We start from the raw sequence: 23764 nt of genomic DNA on the forward strand, positions 1-23764 counted from the left end.
ATGGGGATATGGGCATCCCTCTAACGGGCTGATCCCAAGCTTTCTCTTTGGATCAAGCACCACAGATTTCATTTAAGTCTTGGATCCTATGAAATGACAAATCTCCCCAGATGACAGGCAGTTCTAGCACTAACCTAATCCTCACTTGCTTCCATAACGAGTTGTTGATATGCCTTCCTGACCAACTTTTACAAGTAGAAAAATCAAATATATCATAAGTATTTCAAAAAGCATTTTAGAGAAAAAAATGTTCATAGCACCATTGGAGAATGCATATTCATTTGGTCTGAAATGGTGCGCTATGTAAACACTTTCATTCACCAGTGTGATCCTAAATACTGGAGGAGATTTACAATCTGCAAGATACACAACGCAAGCAGCATTTTACTAAATTAAACGTGAAAGGAAATTTATCAGACTAGGGCTTGAATGTCGGCTGCTTTCACACAAAACTACTGAAAAGGCGGAGTTCAATAACTGGACTCAGTTTAAACGGTGCAGATCCCTGTACGTACAGCTTAGAAAACCAAAGTCACTTGGGAGTCAAGTTGCCCCTGCAGCCACAGTCCCCGTTCCAAACAGTTGCGTGTTGATGATGTGCGTTGCTAAATATTTCCCATTCCAGTAAGTGACTACCTGCTTTTTTCGGGCAACTCCACCCCCCAGCTGGAAGTCGTGGGGGCCTTTAACCCCTCAACTCCGCAGGGGTCGGTTGTGCACCCCCGCGGAGGAGCAGGGAGAAGCGACGGCGCCCGGCGGGGACCCTGCTCTGGGTCCTCCCAGCCCAGGACCCTCAGCCCAGCCCAGCTCCTTCTGCGCCGTCCCCGAGGAGCACCGCGCTCCACGGCGGGCGGACACCCCGCCGAAGGGTCGGAGGAAGGGACGCCCTGCCCGGACCCTGCCGGGCTGTCCCGGGAGACCCTCAGCCCGTGTCCGCGTGGGACACCCACCCCGAGGAGTCAACGCCGGAGCGGCTTTTGGAGAGAGGGGTCTGACTGCCTCGGGGCATGGGACGCCTTGTGGGACGCGGGTGAAAAGCGTGTTGGAATAGCACAGGATTTATGGATGCTTAAGGGAGGAACCAAGGGTGGGGAGAAGGCGGGAACTAGGTGATCTGAGGAGGAACAAATGTGGAAAAAACAGAGGGATACAGGGACAGAAAGGGTCAGTCTCCTGTAAAGAGCTGGCCGGTCAGTATGCTTGTCTGGCCACGTCCTTCGCCTGATCAGCGCAGCCTGTCCCTTCTTTTAACTTACGTTATCATCCCCTGTCCCTGTTGGCCCATTACGCCTCAGCTATGTAGCTTCTTGAGAGAGATTTCAGTGTATAATGGTCAACTTGCAGTCATAAAAACATGGTCATCTAGTGATAAAAGCCAGGAAAGATATGTAGTGAGAGATAAGGCATTTTACTATATATATTTGGAAAAATGGACATGCTTTTAGGAAGCTTTTCTTGATGGCTGAAACAAGCATAAGGTAACTAAGATAAACGCAGAGCAATTGTTCCCAGCCTGCTTAGACTGCAGAATGCTCCATCTGCTTCAGAAAAGGAAGAAAAGCTCTTGTTAGTCCTAGGAGCTTGTCTGGTTTTCCATATTTATATAGGTTTTTCTAATAGAAATCACTATCTGTCCTTAAATTTTTGCCTCATTTGTTGTACTTATGGCAGCATTATAGTTTTGTCACTTTTAGGATGTTGTGCATTCCCCATAAAATGATGTATTTTTAACTTGTCATGCCAAGCATTTTGGTTCTGTTTGTTTTTTTTTTTCATTTAATAGTGACAATAGTTTTATTATCACTTTTTCTTACATATTTGTAGAGATTGATATTGTTCTTATTGTAACTTCCAACTCTTAACAGATGGCAACTGGAGCTCTGATATGGGCAAGACCTGTAGCAGTGGGCTCATTTGTGGCCCTGTCCACATCTTTATTTATTCTTACTTTGTCTTTTGTAAATAATCTCCATTGGTTGGAGCAGCAATGCTGGCATGAAATCTGCAGTTCTGTTTGGTACATTCATTTTCATTTTATCAAATAATCACTGTAACATCTTGCATATTTGTTGTTGGTGAAGACCAACTATTACTTGATAAGCATTTAGGAGAAACAGGTTCTTCAGTGTTTCAGACACAAAGTAGCATGCACTTGGTTACTGATCTTAATAGTAGAGACAATATTATTATAAATCTTAAATGGGACATGATGCGTTAAAAATGCGTGCACCTAGACTTTAAATCTGTGGACCATTTCTTTCTAATTTATTATCTGGGCCACTCATTTTGTTATAGTAAACAATTAAATTTTTCTTCTGTTTCTAATACAATTCACATTGTTCTACCGTTGTAATTAGGCAATCTATCATTATCTTTAAATATTTCACCAAATGTATGGCTTTGCTGCTGCTAGGGCTACCCCTAAGGCTGCACCCAGCCTTCATTGTATTGTGGCGGTTTCTCTCCTCTTCATTCAGTTTTAGCGTATGTGATAAAAAAGGCCTTTTGCAGCTCTTTTTAAGTTTCAGTGCAAAGTCTAGCTTAACAAGACTTCTGTCTGTGCTCAGTTTATTTCTATTCCTTCTAAACTCCTAAGACACAGTTCAATAAAATAATTTTTCATATTTTTGCAATTTTTTATGTTGTGGGCTTATTGACCCCAGATTTATACTCTGTCCTACGAAGCTGGGTGTTCTTCCCTATTTTGCTTGCTTACAGCGATGATCCAGAGTTTTCCCTTTCCACTCAGTAAAATTTCATTCTTTCTGTGCTTTCACAGCCTTCAGCTCTGTATTCTAATCAAACTAACAAATCTGTGTACTTTCTCTCAGTTTAGGTTTTCTCCATTTTTACTCAGACTCTCAATTTAGAGACAGCTAACTACAAAGAGTTGTGGAAGAGCCTCATGGAACGACTACAGGGAAAAGGCATTAGATGATTCTCAGCATTGGCAGATGTAAATTGAGGTAGCTTACAGAAAGCATCCCAGCCTTAGATACAGAATTGGTGGGCTCCGAACTCGCCATCAGCATTCAAAGAAAGAGGTGTTAGGAGTTTTAATAAGCAGTTTCATGAAAATGTCACTGTACTCATTAAAAGAAACAGAATGGAAGAAATGGTTAAGAAAAGGACAGGAAGTAAACCAGAAAAATGACTAGCACCACCGTATAAAGCAGTGGCGTTATCACACCTTGAACACCGCGGTCAGCTCTGGGCCCTCATTTTAAAGAGAATGCAGTGGAACTGAGAAGGGACAAAGAAAGGCAGCCTGGATGACTGAAAAAACAGCATGGCTGGTGTCCCCAGTCAACTTGGACTATTCAGAAATAATTTTGGGAGGGTTATAATAATGATTTATATAAAACCAGGAGAGGCGTGGAGAAGGTGAAAAGGGAAACGTTCATAAAACAGGGAACAACTCTGAAACATCCGTTCTAACACAGAAGCTTGAGGCATTAATGTCATTAGCAATTGGCGCAGTTAAACAAACAAATGGAAGTATTTCTGCGCAAGCTATATGCTTAAGCTCTGGAGCTCTTTGCCACAGGATGTTGTATATCAAGTTTACATGGACTCAAAGACCAATTAGAGAAGTGCACGAAAGAAAAGAAATCTATCAAGAGCTAACCCAGATATCATCCCCAGCTCATGAAGCCCCCGTGTTTTGTGCTACTGCAAGTTAAGGAAGATTACCAAGGAAGTATTACACATTTCATACGCTTGCCTACATATTTGCTATTGGCTACCGATTATCAGGGTTAGATGAAAACATGGATAAAACATAAACATTCATCTACTGAAAATTTTGGAAATTAAGATTTTAAGTAAGAGGTAAAGATGTAAGTGATATGAAGAAAAAGACAAGGTAGACTTTGATCTGACCTGAACATTGCTTAATATTTATTTTAAAAGGCACTTCATATGCACTGCTGAATCAGCTCAGAACCAGTGATTATTTTCTATATGCAGATTTTTCAGTCAGTACTTCTTGCTACATTGAGTGTTAGGGGAAAAGCATACCTTGGATGTTCACACACAGGAATTTCTGACCTAGAACAATCATTATAATCAGTGCTTGAGGAATAAAAGCCCTTCGTTTGATAGTATTAGTCAAAATGACCTATTTACTTAGCTTTATTAATTTCCCTTCATCCTGTCTCCTGTTACATAGCAAAGCACTTGGTAAATTTTAATTTGTTCCTCTTTTTGACCTGAGAAATGAATCAAATTTTAGCACTTGGTCGTATTTTTACAATCCAGAAAGTATTGTTTGTACACTCCTTTTATTTACAAAATGTACAAAGTAATGCTTCCCTAAGCAGAGTAAAATATCAGACTACAGGAGAAATTAATTTCTCCAAAGGAGCTCTCAGTCAAATCTCTCTCTCAGCTTTTCTCCAGGTAAATTACCAAAACATCAGACACTACCTGGTATTTCCTAGCTTCTCTACTTTCAGCTTCTGCGATCCCTCTCTCCCTTTCTCTGGCTGACGCTTTTATCAACCAAGATGCGGGGGGATGCTCAGCTCAGACTTTCCTGGCTTGTGACTGGATTTTGGCCTGTGTTTGTAGGTGGGGAGGTGGCCACTTTCAGTGTTTCGCCTTCAAAGTATTTGACTTGTTTCTTACCGCAGCTTCTACGAATGATAGAAACTTTGACCAATGAATAAAGAATATGGTTCTTACCATCACTGCAGAGGATGCCAGATCTTCCGTATGGACAAAGGCAAACAGCATCTCGCCTGGACTTCGGAAAACACGTAGCACCGTTTCCACATGGATTTTCATCACAAGTTGTGAACTGGCAGAGTTTTCCAGAGTAGAGTTTAGGGCATTCACAAAACCAATTTTCTGCATCACTGATGAATTTAAATTAAAAACAAAAAAATATGTATAAGTACCAAACTGCACTTAAAAAAACAGGATGGGTTTTACACTCACAGAAAATCAGTGACATTTGACTTACGATTGTAATATACTTCTTTGTCTTTATTCTCTTAACTTTTTTTTTTTGCTTGTGTATCTGGTATTAGAGATGCCAGAATGCTTTATGGGTGACTTGAGCTGACAGGTTCTTTTGGCTTTAATTTTATATTTTAGTTTATCTTTCCTTTCATGGTAAGATATGTGACTCTTCTAATGTCTCACTCGTTATTTGTGCTGCTACTTTCATAACATAGTTGAAATATAACTGCTACAGAAAAACAGCTCTTCTACATCTTACAGTAGGATGGAAGGAAAAACTGAAATATGAATTACTTACAGAAGTGATTACATTGAATTGAACCAAAATAAACAGGTAATATCTCTGCTTTCATATATCTTGTGCTCCCAGTCATAGAAAGAATATTAGAATAGGCAAGGGAAAAAATAAGTGTAATCAGTCTTGAGGCGTGATAACAACAAATGTTTAGAAATGTGCATATTCTGTTTGTATGAATTATCTTTTTTTTAGTATACAGAGAGAGCACAATGGCAGATATGGTAGGAAAACCAAAATCAGATAGGAAAAGCAGGAGTGTAAGACATTCCCATCTCTCCCTTATTATAAATATAATTTCCTTAAAGGCCTTATTTGACCTTCCCCTTGTTTTATGACTGAAATTAGATGACAGCTAGATAGGTCAGTTCATGTGATTACCACACATCCTCAGTACTGAACAGAAACATGTCTGTCTTATACTTGATAAGGTCACATGTGCCTGTGGGTATGAATGCAGAAGACATGATGTGAGCTGTATCAAACCACAGTCATTATGTTTTTCCAGATAACAGCATAATCATTAGGTTGTTCAGTGATAAAATGTCAAACACATATGATTTCTAAAAATCTGTTCACTGCTTATAATATCCATGCAATCAGGTTAGAGAAAATAATCTGGAGCTGAGAGAACTCCTGTATTTTTTAAAAGAGGGAAATAAGTAAGTCTTGTGACAGTCTTTGTGCATAGCAGTTGATTAGTGTGTTTCTAAACTGACCACCCGCAGTTCTGGGGAGCGAGAACTCAGCTGGAGAGTCTACCAGAATGAATCTCATGAATAATGCCTCCAGACACCTTTGCAAAAGAAAATTGCTATCAGCTGCAATAATAAATTTCTGTGTGTAGCCTATTCTATTTATAGATCTGCTGCAGACACCGGGAGAGGAATGTAAATGAGACACTGGATTGCTTTCGTTTGTGCAGCAGCCAGAAGCCTGCTTTCAACGGTTTTAATACCAGCATTACACAGTTCAGCTAATTAAAAAAGCAACAATAAACTGAATTCTTCCTGGAAATCTACAATTGATGGTGATGATCTCTAAAACTAGTTATCAAATGTATTTCTGTTTGTTTATAGAAGAGAAGATAGATCATCACTGCTGACTGCAAAATGCAGAGACTTCAGTCTTCACCTTTAAAAAAACATTTTTCATACATTCTTCTGCTGAGCCGTATAGGTCAACATCGGCCATTTCTTTTTATAGTCTTACTTTTGCTATTGTGGAGAAGATTAAAAATAACAGGTCTCATAACAAATTGTGAGGAGTTTATTGTTATCAAAATGAGCAATGTTCTAACATTTCACTATTGATGCCATAACATCCTAGTAACAAAGAAGAGTGATTCCCAATGAGGCAAAGAAAACAGTTTTTAAAAAGTTCTACAAAATAATACAAAGCTTGAAAATATAACAGCTATCCACACAGAAAATATCACAGCCAATTCACAAGTAGTAGTACACTGAAATACAAAGTCCCAAATGACTTATTATTCTCTCTCAAAGCAGTCTGTCGCTATATTTGGTTAAGAAGAGGACAAAGTCTCCCATATTCTGCTGAATTAGTCTCAGCTGCAAGAAACACATAAATGCTTGAATAACCAGGGACTTCTCTCCTCCCAAGTGGATTTCACAATTTCATGATATCCTGCTATCCTTTGTAAATGCAAGAAGCAAATGAAAGGGGACACCAAATTAGAATGGTAGCATCTTTTGCCTACTCTGTACACCTGTGAATTGCTCCAGGAAAAAGTCATTGGATAATTATATACACGAGGTGAAGAAAGTGAATAGTGCGTGAAAGAAACAAGGAAATATCAGAATTTTGAGGCTGCAAAATTAGAAACAAATTTGGAGTGTTTTGCTGAAATGTATCATATGTCTATACTAGTGTTTGAGTTCAGATCCAAAGCATGGTTTTGAAGCAAACCTCCTTGCTGTCGCCCTTGGTTCACACTGTGGAGTGGTCTCAAGAGTACATGAACTCAATTTCTTTCAGATGAACCTGCACCAGACGATTGTCTCACACTTCAGTACTCCAGCTGCTAATGGGTATTCAGTCCAGGCGGCCAGACCAGGTCTAGTGTGAGTTACAACTCCCCGAAACATGAATAACGGGGATGTTGGGTCCTCAGCACTAACTGATGTAAATCTACTCCTATTGAGCTACATTATCTGCTAATACGGATGCAGATTTTTAAGCCATCAAAAGAAAATCAGGCAGCCATGGTGTATATCATATATCAGAAAAGGCTCCAGATTTTAAACTGGAGTACTGATGAACTCCAGAAATAGACATAGAAAAAACCTTAACCATCCAGAATCACTGGAAGGCAAAATGTCACAAACAGTGAGAGAAAATGGGAGAAGAGACAGAAATAGTGTAGAAAAGGAGCAGAAAAGACAAGAACAATACTCCTAGACCATCATCATCTCACGTCACCAGCCTCCTCCTCTGAAATGGTAAGGGACACTCTTTTCATTACCATTTCCCATGTCAAAATATTCCTTTGATCTTTGGTCTAGACATTAGATTGGAAAGAAAATCATCAAGAATCATCTGCATGGTATGACATGATATTGGTAATTCAATAACGTAAATTCTTCTCCTTGAATCAGTACTACATCAGGGGCCTGATTTAATAAAATCAAAGTTTTGTATAAGATTGACACCTTTGGGATGCCAACACAGGTTTTGATAAGTTATTTTTTTTAAAATATTGCACAATGCAGCAGAGACTGGATTATAATACATTGATAATACAGTCACAGCTGTATTTAATCACAGTTTTTGACTTTTAAACTAATTCTGGTTTTAAAAGAAAAGATTACAATCCCTCTGTACAATGCGTCATAGACATCATTTGTACTCTAGCGATACCGTGCTGTAGTTCTCCAAGGCAAGTGTATAGTTTTCTATATGCCTGTGCTTTTTCCGTCTCTAAAGGGGGAGTGCTATGCTCTGTGATTCCCACTGGAAGCACTGTACATGCCATTTGTGTAGTGGTGTGTGAGAGGGCTTCCCTGAAAGGAGGTGTGCTCAACACCCTTTAATCATGGCAGTGCTAAGCTGAGGATGTCAAAAACTACGTGTCGCAGTGGGTTCAATATTTAAGAACAAAAGTTCTTTTAGTCCTCTCACTATATTATCTGGGACAAAGCTATGGAAGTTGGAGGGAACAGCTTCCCAAGCTTCTTCAGTTAATAAATAGTAGATGTAATATAGTTTATTTTAAAGTTGCTACTATTATTTATTCTTAGTGCCATTTTGTTTTAAATTACTGGAAACTGAAAGGAGCATCATACTTAATCAGTTTAAACTTTAAGCTGAATTACTCTTCATGCAAAGATTTGCTAAATCTCTTTCTAGAAAATACCAGGATACTGTAAAGGTGATTAGGATCTTCCTTTGAAAGCTTTGTGTAATAGCCAAATCCACAGAAACTCATTGCAGCCAGAAGGATAACCTTATCTCATCAATAATCTTAAAAATATCAAAGGACAATATATAAAGGAGGCATTTCTTCCTTGTGCACAGCAGGCGTTTTCCTAGTATATAACATATCTGCCAATCTTCCCCTGTATTATACAGCTTCCCAAAATCAATTCAGCTTTCCTGCTGCTTTAGTACTTTCACCCAGGTTTCCCCAATTACAGTATCTTCTCTAGATCTGAGTGCTTTTGTTAGCTTTACTGTTTTGAATACTTTTTTCCCTCTATCAGGAATTATTATTCTGCAAGCTCTGGTGATTCAATTTAAATTTTCTTTCCTTTCACTGAAAGCACTTTCATGTTGGGTTTGTGTGGCCAGGTTTTGGCAGCGGGGGGGCTACAGGGCTGGCTCCTGTGAGAAGCTGCTGGAAGCTTCTTCCCCCATGTCCGACAGAGCCAACGCCAGCCGGCTCCAGGACGGACCCGCCGCTGGCCAAGGTTGAGCCCATCAGCAATGGTGGTAGTGCCTCTGGGAGAACAGAGTTAAGAAGGGAAAAAAACCCTGGGCAACAGAAATGGCAGCCGGAGAGAGGAGTGAGAAGCTGTGAGAGCCCCAGCCCTGCAGCCCCCCAGGTCAGGGCAGAAGGAGGGGAGGGCTCTTTTCCAACAATCCTACAAATGCCACAAGAGATAAATTCTGCATGAATGAACTTCATGGAGAAGCTGAATTGAACATTACTTAGAAGGTCCATGTTTCCACATTATATCTGCACCCTATTTTTCTCAATGATTGCCAGAAGAAAATTTGTACCTTGCTTGTTCATTTCCTAATGAAAACACAAAACTGGGTGCACAGGCCTGCACTCTGCTTTTCCTCCGGACAGCTAACAGAGCCACAAGAAGTTTTAACTGGGGCAGAGCAGGTATTATGGTAATGCTTTTCCATGGAAGGGAATGACTATGAGCCATACTTTTACAATAATATTTTAACATTAATGAGAAAGTCGTATTTCTCCACTTAGCCTATTCAAAGCTTGCACATAGTTTCTAATTTTTTAATTGTATTTGTTGTCTATCCATGGGCCTTGGGAGCTTACTGTTTTTTTCTGATTCTTTAAGCTGACATGGGAGAAGATAATATTCCTCCCTACAAATCATACCTTGAAGCAGTAAGCATTCGTGGACAGATATTCTCTGTGTTTGCACAGTGGCTACTGAAATGTAGCCCCGTGTTGCTTCTGTCTATGCGTTACAGCAAATATGATGAAATAGTAACATAAACTAATATATATTAAAAAATTTACTTTTCTTGTACCATTTCATGGTGTAATTAATATATTAAAAATGCACCACTAACCTAATCAGTAAAGATGGCAGTGCAGGACACTGCCTGGACTTTTACACATTCTTTGAAAGAGTATAACTTGAGATAAAACTAAAAGTCATTTGCCTATGGAAAATACTTCTCAAGCTCCTGGTCAAATGAAGTTAATGACTATATATACAGCATAGGAGGTTGTAGCCTCTCAAACATCAAATCCTAGGAATATTGTGGGCTGAGTTCATGTCTAATAACACCTCAATCTAAACCTATTATGAAGCTTGAGGTGAATTATGAATGACACAAGCAATTGCACTTACCATATTTTCTACAAATTTAGTGCTTACGAAAGATGGTAGATTAGCCAAAATTCTCTGGTTGGCACGAACTAGATAATGTAAGTTTCCTTACCAATGACCAAGGTAATTTGTCTGCCTCAGAGGGTAATTCACACCTCTGTGCCTTTTCAATCTGTGGTTTCTTTGACTGACAAGAGCTTTAACTCTAATATAGATAACTCCTAGAGGATTCAGATAAGAGTCTGGGAAGTTCCCAAAGAGCTTTGTACAGCCCTCAGACTAGAACATTGTCAGCCACATGATGTAACTGAATTAGTAGGTCATGTTTGAAGAACACTGATTTTCAGGAATCACCTCACAGATACTGGGAGATAAGTATCTAGAGCTAATTCTTACTACAGCCCAACAGTGGTGTTTCATCACTGGAGATATACCTAATTACACTGTAAACATGGAATGTGTGGTGCTGAAATCCAGGGAAAAAAAAAAATCTAAGCACCCTAGATCTTTGTGGTTCTTTGAACAAGAACAGTAACACTGGCCTCCATCAGGCATTGCACTCTCATACTGAATGTAGTATAAAGACTTCCCACAACAACAAAATACTATTTTTTGGACTTCCAAAACAAAATGCCTCTTAAAGCTTCTGGGTGTCTACTCTCTGTCTGTCTCTTTCTTCCCGTCTCTTTGAGATTCACTCACTTCCCCACTGCAGTCCAGATATCTTCCTCCACTATCAGGAATAAGAGAGGAGAAGAAAGCCACAGCACTGTCTTCTTGTGCATCCTTTCTCTAGTGCCACCAGCTCTCAGAAGGAGTAAGAAATCCCTGAAGTACAGGATTTCTGTTTATACATTAACTGAACTGTAGGAGGTTAGATTCCCTTTGCCCATGGCTCTATCTGAATATCTACAATTTATTGAGACTAAGCTCTTTCTTTAAATGACATCAAAGGTAGGTCACAAAAACTGAAAACAAAAAGCAGTTAGGAAGATAAGTGCATTTGAAGGACCAAATCTTGACCTGTCTACCACAGTTGTCTCCTACTACAAATTAAAGATAACGTATAGGAGACCTTTTACAAAGACTAATTGCACAACTATTGGAACATGAGAAGGGCAAGAGAAGTGCTGAGCACTAGAACTACTGACAACGTTGACCGAAGTCAAGGGTTAGCAATCACTGTGTGCTTTCAATTTTTTTACAATATAGTCTTTATCAATAGCTTGCGTTGTTCTGTCTCGTAGGTTGACCTTTTACTTTGACTGCTGCCTCAGCTCTGAATTTCACACATTCCTGGATGATGGCTATGACTTATGAAGGATATAAGGTGCCCTAAAAACTGTGAAATCAAATGCTATAAAACTGAGTGTTGGCATTTTTCAAACGTGCAAGAACTGTAACTGTTAGAGTTGTTCCATTGTTGAGAACTAGCATAGTGGGGTGACACACCAGGCTAAACTAATGCAAAATGCATCCAAAAAAGTCTGTTTTGCAGCTGACGTTTTAATTGGTTCAAAAGGCCGTTTGTATATCATTTTCTCAAACAGACCTAACTTGAAATGCTATGACATTAGTCTCTCTCTAGCTTGCACTCAATAGGTCAAATAAGCCAGGTAGTTTGACTTATTTGCGGCAAAAGGTAAATTACTATCTTTAAAAAGTAAATTACAGGAGAATTTGTTAGAGGAAAACCACTAGAGGATGCATCACAGCATCATTAGCATTGCTGTTATTTGCTTCCAGACTTTCTTCAGAGAAACGAGTCAGTTCCTCTTCCTTGATATCATAATGCTGATCCATTTGTTTATATTTATGCAGAATAACAGGAAGTTATTCTGTCAGTCTGGCTCTACAGGCTATCTCATCTTGCAAACTTCAGGGGAATGGAAATAAGTCATTCTTTTAAATAAGACACTTGAACTTACAAATGAATGACTAAAGTAACCCAAATTCACACTGGAAATACATATGTAATCATTTACATTTAATCATAGCAGTGTTTAAAGTAGTTTTGTGGAAAAAGCAGACATATGATTTTACATTGTTTTCTGGATATAGGGTGGCTATAACTAAGGTTTAGCAAGACGGTGTCTGTGACAATATTAACCTTTGAATGCAAATGAGCTTCTTCACGTGTTTTATTTTCCAGTGTGCATCAGTATGAAGTCTACCCATGCAAAATGAAAGTACTGGAACAATTGCTAATAACAATCTGATATTACACTGTCTCATTCTAATGTCTGAATATTTTAGATAGGGCTGTTCGCTGCTGGGCGGAATGAGGGGTGCTTCAGCCTCTAACACACGCTGTACTCTTCCGACAGAAAGGCTTCTACCCCCCTGATTCAGTAGCAAGGATGGTGATTTGAAAGGTCTATTGGTATTTTTGCCATAAAGGTTCGAGGCTATGTCTACACAGTAGAATGAGGAGGTCAGGGAAGTAGAATCAGACATATTTGACTTAGCTTTAATCTAATTAGCACTGTTACCCCCTGCAGGGAAAACACGGTGGGATGTTTCATCCCGACTGCTAATCTTTCAAGGAAAGTAGGGCTTTTATTCAGTTTACTAGCATGTATTGATGGTACTACTCATTCTATCTTCATGAAAACTACCTTATTTGTGCCTTTTCTACAACCATTATCTCTATTCTGCTTTATAGGCAGGCTCTCTGTGTATCCATAGAAACAAGCACAGAATGAACTGTGATGCCTTGTGGTCACACGTTTGTTTTGAAGTTACCACATAATGGAAGTGAGAGTGCCTTAAAAAAAAAGGATGGAAAAAGTAAGAGAGAGGGCTAATACAGCCAGAGGAAAGAATACGTTTTAACCCTTCCTGTTTACTTCCTTCAGTCAACTTATATCAAACCTAGTTACCAAATCTGTATTGGCTGCAATATTAATGCAGAAATTTCTTCCTTTGATATCAATACTTCTGTAAAAGAAATGCACATTACAGCTAGTAAGCACAATTGACTATTCCAACAGCTCAGTTAATAGACTGGGGAAGAAAGCTAAACATCCTGCTTGTGGGTATACAGTGATTTGGTAATGACAGTAGGTGCTTGGCGTTTTCCCAGGCTTCTAGGTTCATTTGGCCAAATCAGGGCAGCTCTACTGAAATCTGTGGTGCTCTTGAAAAGTCACAGCTTTTCACATACTGTAACACAAATAGACATAATCAGAATCAGAAATTTAATTTTGGGGTGCTCAGATGGAAGAAGGAAAACTGGAATCCCACCCTCTACTTCTTGACTGCTTATGCTTTAATATTAGAAATTTATTGACAAAAAGAAAAAGTAACCCTGGAGTACCAACTAGAACCTCAGTTCTTCCAATTTCTGTTATATGTCTGATCAAAGGTAGGGGCAGGTGCCCTACGGACTGTTCCTGGTCCAGAGCAACAGACTCTTTCACTCTTGCATTGCTGACTGCAAAGTTCTTTACTTCTGAAAGAGGAGGTGAAAAATGCTCCCAGAAAGCTTCTGAGAGACTTGGGTACTCAAAGACTAACCTAGAACAGGGCCTGGAGTCCAAAAGTTATTTGAGACCTGTACCATAAATTACACTAGAATCATGAGTACTTGACAGAATCTGAGGTTATGTAGCATTTTTATTTTACAGGTGTAAAAATTAAAAATACAAATGTCATCTGTGCTAGCCAAATGAATTATACAACTATTTAGTCAAAGGAGAAGAATTTATTTGTTAACTGATTCCATTTTCTGATGTGCTTTGTAAAGCCTTTTTAAGAGATTCAGGACTGGAAGGCAGTTCCCTGGAGTTGAGTTCCCCCAAAACTAAATAGCTTTCACATCAAAGAATATGTTTCTCTTGAAACTCCTACCTGTGACTGAATTTCCAACACAATAGCTTTTAATGTGTTGAAGAGTCAGACCATGGTGTGAATGTTCAGCTTGCGTCTGAACCAGATGACTGGTTTCATGACGATCATAATCTTCAGCACAGTGGCAGACGCTTTAATGAAGACAAAGGTCTCCATGAAACCACTTAGCAACTACAGAAGCTGGTAAAACAGCTGAATTCTCTGATGCACGTGCTTCTCCTTATTGCAAAAAAGAAAAAAAGGAAAAAAAAAAAAGAAAAGAGTTTCTGTCTTGCTTTAGTCAAGGTCATGTAATCGTGAAAAGTTAAGAGGCTGTTGTGTGACAAATCAGGATGTGATACAAATCAAATGCCTCCAAAATACTAAAAAAAAATATTGAATTTGTATACAGTCGGTAGTAACTTTTTTGTGTGTGTTGGATATTGAAGAAAAGGGTGCAAGAAGGTGGGAAGTCCTGCTGATGCACAGCTGTGATTGAATTGTATTCTCTGCAGGACGTAACCTCTGTACTAAATTGACATGCATTCAGGGGTAGGAAAGTAGCAAACGATATAGTGTCATCAAAAACAGGCATAGTTTTCCATTTGCTTTCATTCTAATTTTTTAAATTTGATTTATGAAATCCTGACTTTTTTAACAGTCACTTAGAACTTTTTATATGTGACCTATGTAAACATGGAATATCATAATCAATGACATAAACTGTCAGGTCAGTTTGACATTGCATCACCTATGAGATAAGGGCTTTAGCAGATCTTTAACTGCAACTGATATAAAACACAGTTGATCATAAACATTTATTAACCATTTTTCTACTGAACTATTTAAAATGTAAAATCAACAATTAGATTTAATTAGTATCTTCTATTATATGATCAGCAAATTCCTTCAAAATCCCACTTTCTTTTGTACCTACACTACCATTTCTTTTTAAAGGTGTCAAAGAGATGAGTAACTGAACTGTTTTAAAATATGTTACTATTCATAATCTTTTGATCTGTCAAACAGAAATAAAATTCATGTCACAGTGGTATTTGAGAGAAGGGGGCCTCTGGTAGAGGTTTCTGCTAATACAACTGAACATGGAATATCTTCACTGGGATTGATTCTGCATTGTGACTGTAGAGAAAGCAGAGTAAGAGCAGTTTGTGTTGCAGTTGTAAGAAGCTGGCTCGAGTCCTCCAAGATTTTGCAGTGCACAAAATCTTTTCTGGCAGAAATTTCTGTAACTCGGATGGCTACCCCTAAATGTATTTTCTGCGTGTAATATAATTCTATGTCTTCTAGTATAATCTAAACCAGTATTTATGCCAAGGTACCATTTATGTGTTTCCTGTGTTCCAGCAATCAGATTTAGGCTAGACTGGAAACTGCAGTACTGGAAGAATGGAGAGATTCATTGCCAGGGTGTTTCTATGGTAAGCTTTTCCACTGCTGTAATTGTTCAACTTCACAGGTGGGAGCTATGGCAGCATCACTTGTGCAGCGAGACTACCATGCAGCTTCTGATGTTTTAAGGTAGGTTACATTTTTTAGTGCTAAAAGCAGTCCTATACAGCACAATACTTATACATGGCATTAATTAGACTGTTACTGTTAAAGACTAACTCATGCACAGGGAGAGAAGCTGTAATAAATGCTAAAAATAGAAAAAAATGATATTACAGAGTGACTTAGTAAACAAAGACGATTTGAAGCTGTACAAGTAAAAGTTATAAGTAGAAGACACATAAAAAGTGGTTGACGTGGCTTTAAAAAAGTCTACAGTACACACGACTGTCACTAAGATTTTGGTATATTTGTCCATGTATTTGTCCTTGTTATCTAAGGGTCACCTTTATCTCCAAAGTGGCACAGTTATGCCCCAAACGTGCAAGCTAATCTATTTTACATGGGACTCCATGAATCTCAAATTCTAGGGAAGACAAGAAAAACATAGCTTTTGTGGAGCCCCTTTAGCACTCTATTTGTTATTTATCAAATATCTTTTTGTATACATAGCTAAGCTGTGCTGCTGATGTGATAGAATAAGATGCAAGGAGCACTAGAACTATGAATTCATCTAAGAGTCACCAGCATAAATCACACAGGATCACGAACCGTACATTAATCGCTCCTTCCTCCTACGTCACCACCTGCCAGGGGACGGCTGGTAATGTGCCCTCTCGCAGTCTTAAACACTTGCAGGCAGTGCCTGAAATAGTATTATGTCCTACTTTATGAAGGTTAAGTATCCTGAAGAAAAGGCATCGTCCTCCTACTACCCAAGGTATTAAAAAGCCTCGTCCCCCATTCATCATCATTCCAACGCAAGTGCTGCTCTGTACTCACGGCAGAGCTCAACCTGCGGCACACTCCCACCACCTCTCATACTGCAATAGCAGAGGTTTTCCAAAGGCACGCCAGAGACCCTGCGAGAAAGCCCCAAAACACACTTTATCGCAGCCAGTCTGATGACAAGAAAAAAAATTCCCTTCCCACCGTCCCAGAAGAAATTAGCGCAATGTTCACAGTGGCTCGCAGGACTCGGGGCTGTGCTCTGACCTAGGAATGAAAACCAGTGATTCCCCCAGCAGAAGAATTGTGGCTGATGAGGCAATATCATACCCTCTTTCTTTTCTGAGATATGAAAAAGGACTGGTGATCTAGCTGACTCATTTTTGACACGTCTTACTAACTCATGGGAGAAACTCAGAACTGTTTCTTCCTCCAGGCAGACAAAGCCGTATTCCCTTTTATCTCACGTGACGTGCATTCTCCAAGTGGAAAGTTTTTGCTTCTAAGCCCTGTCCTGTGGCCAAGACACACCGACACCAGGCTATGCCTCCTCAGCTGAAACAGTACGGGGTAGCAGAGCCACATGCCATTTTTTTCTTTTGCTACTCTGGTAATGTTTCCAAAATTAAGAATTTTGAAATATTACAAAGTGGCAAAGAGAAAAAAGGTGAAAAGTGAAAAGCTTAGTTAATACACTCCATCACATTCAGCAGCAAAATAAAAGATCCCTTTTTCCCCCCAGAAAATGTTTTCAATTAAAAATGCTGATTTTTTAAAGCTAACTTTTACTATTATTATCCTGTTATTATCACCATGACACTTCTAATACTGCAAACACCTCACACTGATGAGATGGTCTGCCTTGTGACAGATATTAGAAAAAAAACTTTAGTTTTATTTTCTTCTGAGTTGAATTTTATGCAGGATTTGAAACACATGAGGTTTTTGTTGGGAACTAACATTTGCTAGAGACTAGCTAGGTCCCTCATGCATTAGATTTAGGTCAAAGTTTGTACTTCATTTATTCATAGCCTCTCGCTCCCACCAAAGCAGCCAATTGCTGCTGAAGGGACAGTGAGGACATTCTCCCTCTAAAACCTACACAAGACATAAGGCAGGTGAATGTGGACATTATTTATGATTTACACATTGACCCATTACTGAAATGTAATCTACTGGATATTTCATAGTTCACTACTGCTTCAACAGATCAGAGTGTCAGGCTCTCGACATTTATTCCAGCTAGCTGTACTGGGTCTGGCTGGGAAAGAGTTACTTTTCTTCACAGCAGCCTGTACGGCGCTGTGTTTTGGATTTGTGACCGAAGCAGTGTTAACACAGCAATGTTTTAGTTATTACTGAACAGTGCTTGCACAGCACCAAGTTCTTCTCCATTTCTCGCTCTGGGCAGGCTGGGAGCGTGCAGAAAGTTAGGAGGGGAGACAGTCAGGAGAGCTGACCTGAACCGGCCAAAGGGATATCCCAACCCGGCCGAGATAGATCGTGCCCGGCAATGAGAACTGGGAGGTTGTCCTTCCGAAGTAGCTCATGTTTGGAGACTGGCTGGCATTGGTCTGCGGGGGGTAAATCACTGCTTTTGCATCATTTGGTTTTTTTCTTTCTTCACCTTCACTTACTAAACTGTCTTTATCTCAACCTACCAGTTTTCCTGCTTTTGCCCTTCCAGCTGCCCCCCGTCCTCCTGCGGATGAGTGAGCGAGCGACTGCGGGGGGTTTACCTGCTGGCCAGGGTCAACCCAGCCCAGTGAGGGACTGACAAATTCCAAACGGGCCCGGGAGCTACTGCAGCAGGAACCGCAGTACAGGCACTCTGGAGGAGTTTGCATTTGGTGGTGTGCTATTCAAGGATGAATGATATGGCCCGAAGACTGGAAAATCTGGACTTTGCAAGGGACATTAACTTCCTGCAATTCTTCTGCATTTTGATAACAAGAAACATTTCTCAGAGTGAGTTCACTAGCAGGTCAGGATTTGCGTGACAACCAGGCTGCAACACATTTAATCAAGAAATAGAGAGCAGAAATCCTGCATATCCTTAAAGGCTTTCATACTTCATTTTTGACTCTGTTCCTGCTGGCCCACAGACCACAGCAGGCTCCTTGCCCAGGTTCCGTGATGGCAAATACAGAAATCCCATTCTCCTGGAGTATGTACAAATCCCAGTACTGTGCCCACAGAGCTATGAATATGTCCTTGGAGTTGACATTAAGGGAGGCTGAGAAGCACACTGAAATATGCAGAGACTTTTTGGTCTGGCCTAGTGCAGTCCTTGAAATATAGGAAAAAAGAGGACTGCAGGGGAGGTGGGCTGAATGCTATCAAGAGAATCATCTAAGATGGGGAACATGTATCATTATCAAGTCGTTTAGCAACTCTTACGTTTGCTTAACACTGGTGATCTTCTCAGAATAATTTTAAGTGCTCTTCTACAAGGAAATACTGGAGGGTGAAACCGAAGAGGATGGACCAAAACACACCAGCGACTTCATTCTGTGGGGCATTTTGTGATACTTATAGATACTAGATTTGAGAAGGAGGCGGTGTTGCTTCACATGTTATTTTTAAGAGTACTTCAGAGCATTCAGAATTAGAAAATTGGTTCCACTATTGGCAAAAGGTGGTCAGGCAGAGTTCTGGACTTGCTGAACTACACTGGATGATAGGTGCGTCTAGGGTCTAGGACCAAGGGCATCCAAAAGCAATTTACTATTGTCTCAAGATTTTTAAGCAGGCCAGCCAGCAGATTACAGTGATTTGCAGGGAGAAACATACAGAAATGCTGTACTTAGTGCAATTATATAAGAAGACAGGAAGGTAAGAACAGTTACGCCAGGTCAGACCAATGTGCGTGTGTACCATGATCCTATCTCTGACAATGGACAAAACCGTCATCTCACAAAAGAGCAGAGTTATAATGCAACATTAAGTGACATTCCTCTTCTCATGACCTGCAGCAAAGGATGTATTGAATCAGATGTGTTTCACAGTCCTTAATAGATATTTTTTCTCCACAAACCTGCTTGATCCCTTTCTAAGCCCGTCAACTTTGAACACCTACATTGTGTGGCACTGTTCTGCTGCTTACGTATGAAGTATTAAGTATCTACCTCTGCTCTGTTTGAATTTCTGTCTCCTTTTTTCATGTGACGCACACAAGTTCTTCTATTAGAAGATGAACAATTATTGTGTATTTGCTTTTCTCCTGTCTCTCCTGATGTTGTAGACATCTTTCATAACACTCTTTGAACATCTCTTTTCCACACTAGAAAATCTCAAGCTAATCTGTTGAATGGAGACATTCCATTTCTTCGATCATCCTTCTTGCCTTTTTTTCTTTAACTTCATCACTCTTTTTTTTTGAGATGAGAGAATAAATTGACAAAAAATAATGTGGGGTAATAGAGCCCTATCAATTCATATTTGTGCATTATGATGGTGGGTTTTTTTGTTTGGGTGGTGTTTTTTTTCTCCTTCCCTTCCTAAGGGTTTACGCTTTGCTTTCTTAATTGCTACTGAGCACAGAACTGGTATATTTAATAGATTAATCAAAAATGGTTTCAGAGAATATTAGAACCTGTAAAGTTCAAACACTTTTCCTGAGAGGTAGCTGCTGATTCAGAGCCAACCTTCCATTCGCAAAGTTAAGATCTTTTCCTCTTTTCATATGTTTTACTTCTCAGTATGTATTAACCTTCTTTATATTAATTTCCATCCACATTTATTTATCACTCAGTCACTCAGTATTGTGAGAACTCTCACACAATTCTTCACAGTTGTGCTGGATGGCTACGGATCAGCCTTTAGGTAAAGGATAAGTTAATACGAGCAAAATGTTACAGTGGACCTTGAGCAGGGTCAAGAACCAACTTGCAGCAGAGAATATTGTAAGGATGGCTTACTTACTATAAGTGTTGGGAAAGACAGCAAAACCTCTGTATCTAGTGAACCACATGCCCTAATTCTTTGCCCTAAGTGGAATAAAGCTTTTTATAATATTTCAAAGTCTAGAATATGAGGGAGAACAGGTAAACAATATCAGTGCACCATACACATGCTTATGTCTGGTTAAAAGATGTGTCTGTTGTAATGCTGTTGCAACTTCCCCTTTTAATTTCAGGTTATGTTTTATGTCTGTATTTCAGCTAATGTTAAAAGTGATTCCACAATGATTAAAATGCATATCCAGTTAAAAAATAATGAATTAAAGAGAGTTAGGAAAAGGCCACATTCCGTATAGCGAAAGCAGTGAAAATGATGTCTTGCTTATGTCACACCCGGCTGACTTGAAACCATTAAAATGCTTGTTTTAGAAAGCTGTTAATTATATTCTAAGAGGCTCTGAAGTAAAATAATATTAAGTCTGTTCTAAATGTGTTTCCATTCAAGTCAGATTAAGGCAATTTATCTCAAAGAGCTGTTGTGCAGAGATGATACGGGTACAAACACATCCTAATTGTAAAGGGCCATTGGCCACTTCTGGAATATAAAGGAAAACATTATTATGAGTTAAGATTGAAAATGGTAGTGAAAAAACATGACATTCACCTGGAATTTTATAAATTTACATTTTCATCTATCATGTCAATTTTTCTAGAAATCAGCTAATAGAGCTGCTAAGGCAGACAAAATTGATAAAATCTAAAGTAGACTTTCTGCTGTCTAGTCTCCAAGTGTCAGCAGCAATGCATTCAGTGTTATGAATGTCCTGAAGGCACAAGTGTCTCCTGCTCTGACGACTGTGATATGTCTCATTCCTCAGGAAGAGCAGTTGCCACTGAAAATTACATTTTAGAACTGAAAAACTTCTAGAAAGCAAAGAACCAAACCAAAAAACTCAGATGACTGCTAAACAGTCATGTGCATTTTGAATAAATGCTTCTGATGGTATGAGGCTCATTACTGTTCAGTTTCTGATGAGTTCTGCTGCACGTATGCAGAAGATATGGTCGGATTAGAATGTGCTAAGAACCATGGTATGGGAAAAATCCTTGCTCTTCCACAGATTTTCAGACCCTGGGCAAATCTCTTAGATGTTTTCACTGAAGAGCATACTTAAGACAGCAATAGCTTCGCTATGACACACCACCTACAAAGCAGCCTGATGAGACCCCTCTGCTAGCACAACCAGCTTGAGTTAGAGAGACCACCATACACGAATGTTTGGTAGTAGAGGAGTTCAAGTTAGAGGCAAGACTCAACTCTGAATCTGAATAATTTTTCATCTAAGGGAAGACAAGGTTTTCTCTATGCTAAAGTTCTTCAACTGTAAAATTAGTATAATTTTGTTTTTCTGGGTGGGTTAAAAAGAGCAGCATGGAGCACTGTGGAAATATGATCCAGATAGGTCCTTAATCTGTATTTAAAACAAATTCTGTTACAACAACTTCTGTTGTCTGCTCAGAGACTCATCCAACATTGTTGATTCAATGGAATGAAATAATATTTCTACTGCCATTTAGCAATATTTACTCCTTGGCCTTAGTTTCATCGTGTTAGTAGTGTAGTGGCTGGAGAGAAACACTATTCTGTTTGTTCTTCAACACTGAAAGATTTTTGTTTGGAAAGGAAAGCTGAAAATTGCTGCATGCAAAATCACCCATTCTGAATTAACAAAATTACTATGACTATTTTTGTATTTGTATTTGAAATCAGGCTCATAAGTGCAAGGTTTCACAGGAAAACCAATAATATCATAGCATTCCTAAAGTTTTGTAAGGTAAACTTGCTAAAGGTATTTACATGTAAACGGGTGTGTGACTTCCTTTGCATCAGCATGCTGAAAACAGCTTTAGTGCTAGCCAAACTAGTCGAACATCACTAGTGTAATAAGGGCCTCAGGACATTCTGTACAAGCCTGCCTGAGCCCTTAGTACATTCCCAGAAAACTTCTCTGTAAAACTGTATTCCCTTCACTGAAGTTCACACACAGGCTGTCTAGCTTTGATATGTCTTCTTATGTTCCACCACCTTTAACTGTTGTTTTAGAAGAAACATATTTTTTCCTAAAAGAATAGGAACTTGAGTTATTACAAGCGTTATTTTTTAAAAAATAAGCTTATACAGAACAACATAATTCTGCTTACAAACAATCAAAAGAAACCCTGAATAGTCTGAGACTTTTAACTCTAAGCCACTGCTGACATCCAATACAGATCAAAAGGGACAAAAGTGACAAAAACTAGTAGGCAAGTATCACTGTCACAAGCAGACATGCAAACTTATAAAAAATCCAAGCAGATACACCTAAGACTATACATGATGATATACTGGATATAACACCGTAGGAAAAGTTTCCCTTCTGGTTTTTTGAATAGCTGTCAGTCATTTAAAAAAAAAAAAAAAAGAGTAGCTGTTTGAAAAATGTCATAAATCCTGAATGCAGATGACAGTGAATCCTCTATAAAATAACTTGCAAATAAAGACTGACACTCAGTAAGAGGAAGAAAAAAAGCTCACCCTCTGAAAGAATACTGGAGTTCATGTTTCAAAAGTTATAGTTGGGGAAATTCAAAGTAAAAATGTTGGTGGAGGCGATTGGCTTAACAAGTCTGTTTTCAGACTCTCAAAACTGAAATTGAAATAAATCTGAAAGACTGTAAAGTCAACTAAAATCATTGCAGTGGCTTATGGAAATGTTGGACTTCTATTTACTTTACTCCAGGTTCTCTGTTGAGTCTACTTGAAGACTATTGGTACCATATGCATTTAATTCCTTTTGAGAAAACTGTGAGATGGTATGTGTCATAATAGCAAATCCCCCTTGTAATAGCCTCTTAATATTGCTAAGTATTATTCTTTTATGCCTTAGTTTTCTTTCTCCTTTTCCATATTTAAAAGAAAACACCCCCCCCCCCCCAATCTGAAGTGATGCATCGATGAAAGTGTATGACCATGAGACGTTAACGATCACTCCGGCAGTGCCTTGTGAAACCCTTGCGGACGGGGTCCTATTGTAACAGGTATTTAACGCACAGAAAGAGTCAGATCTGGCAATATAGCATTTGAACACCATGGTAACGGATCAGTTCATGCAGTTGCTCCAGTACTATGGAGATGACAACGACATGAACAGAGAGCCCGAGGATGTCAAGGGCTTGGTAGCTTTTCCAGTGCCTGTGCTCCTTTCTCCGTCAGCTGGGAGGACGAGGGGGCTCCTGGCTCACTGCTGCCCCACTCCTCAGATCTGTCCGTAAGGAGGAGCGACAAACCTCACCCACACATTCCTTAAAACCCTTCATGCTGCTGAGCATTTTTTGTGTATGCCAGAGGTTCTCCGTGTCCCAAAAGCCTGAGAACAAGATTT

General features: G+C 39.3%; 1 protein-coding gene across 1 annotated transcript in view; it reads right to left on the reverse strand.

Annotated features, from left to right (window-relative positions):
* EYS (eyes shut homolog) overlaps nt 1-23764 on the reverse strand; it is an 810501-nt gene that overhangs the window by 49190 nt on the left and 737547 nt on the right. Inside the window, exon 42 of the mRNA XM_075046421.1 lies at nt 4687-4859. Coding sequence (XP_074902522.1) covers nt 4687-4859 — 173 coding nt within the window. The remainder of the gene's footprint in view (nt 1-4686; nt 4860-23764) is intronic.

Source organism: Buteo buteo, chromosome 15, assembly GCF_964188355.1.
Source record: "Buteo buteo chromosome 15, bButBut1.hap1.1, whole genome shotgun sequence".
Lineage (NCBI taxonomy): Eukaryota > Metazoa > Chordata > Aves > Accipitriformes > Accipitridae > Buteo > Buteo buteo.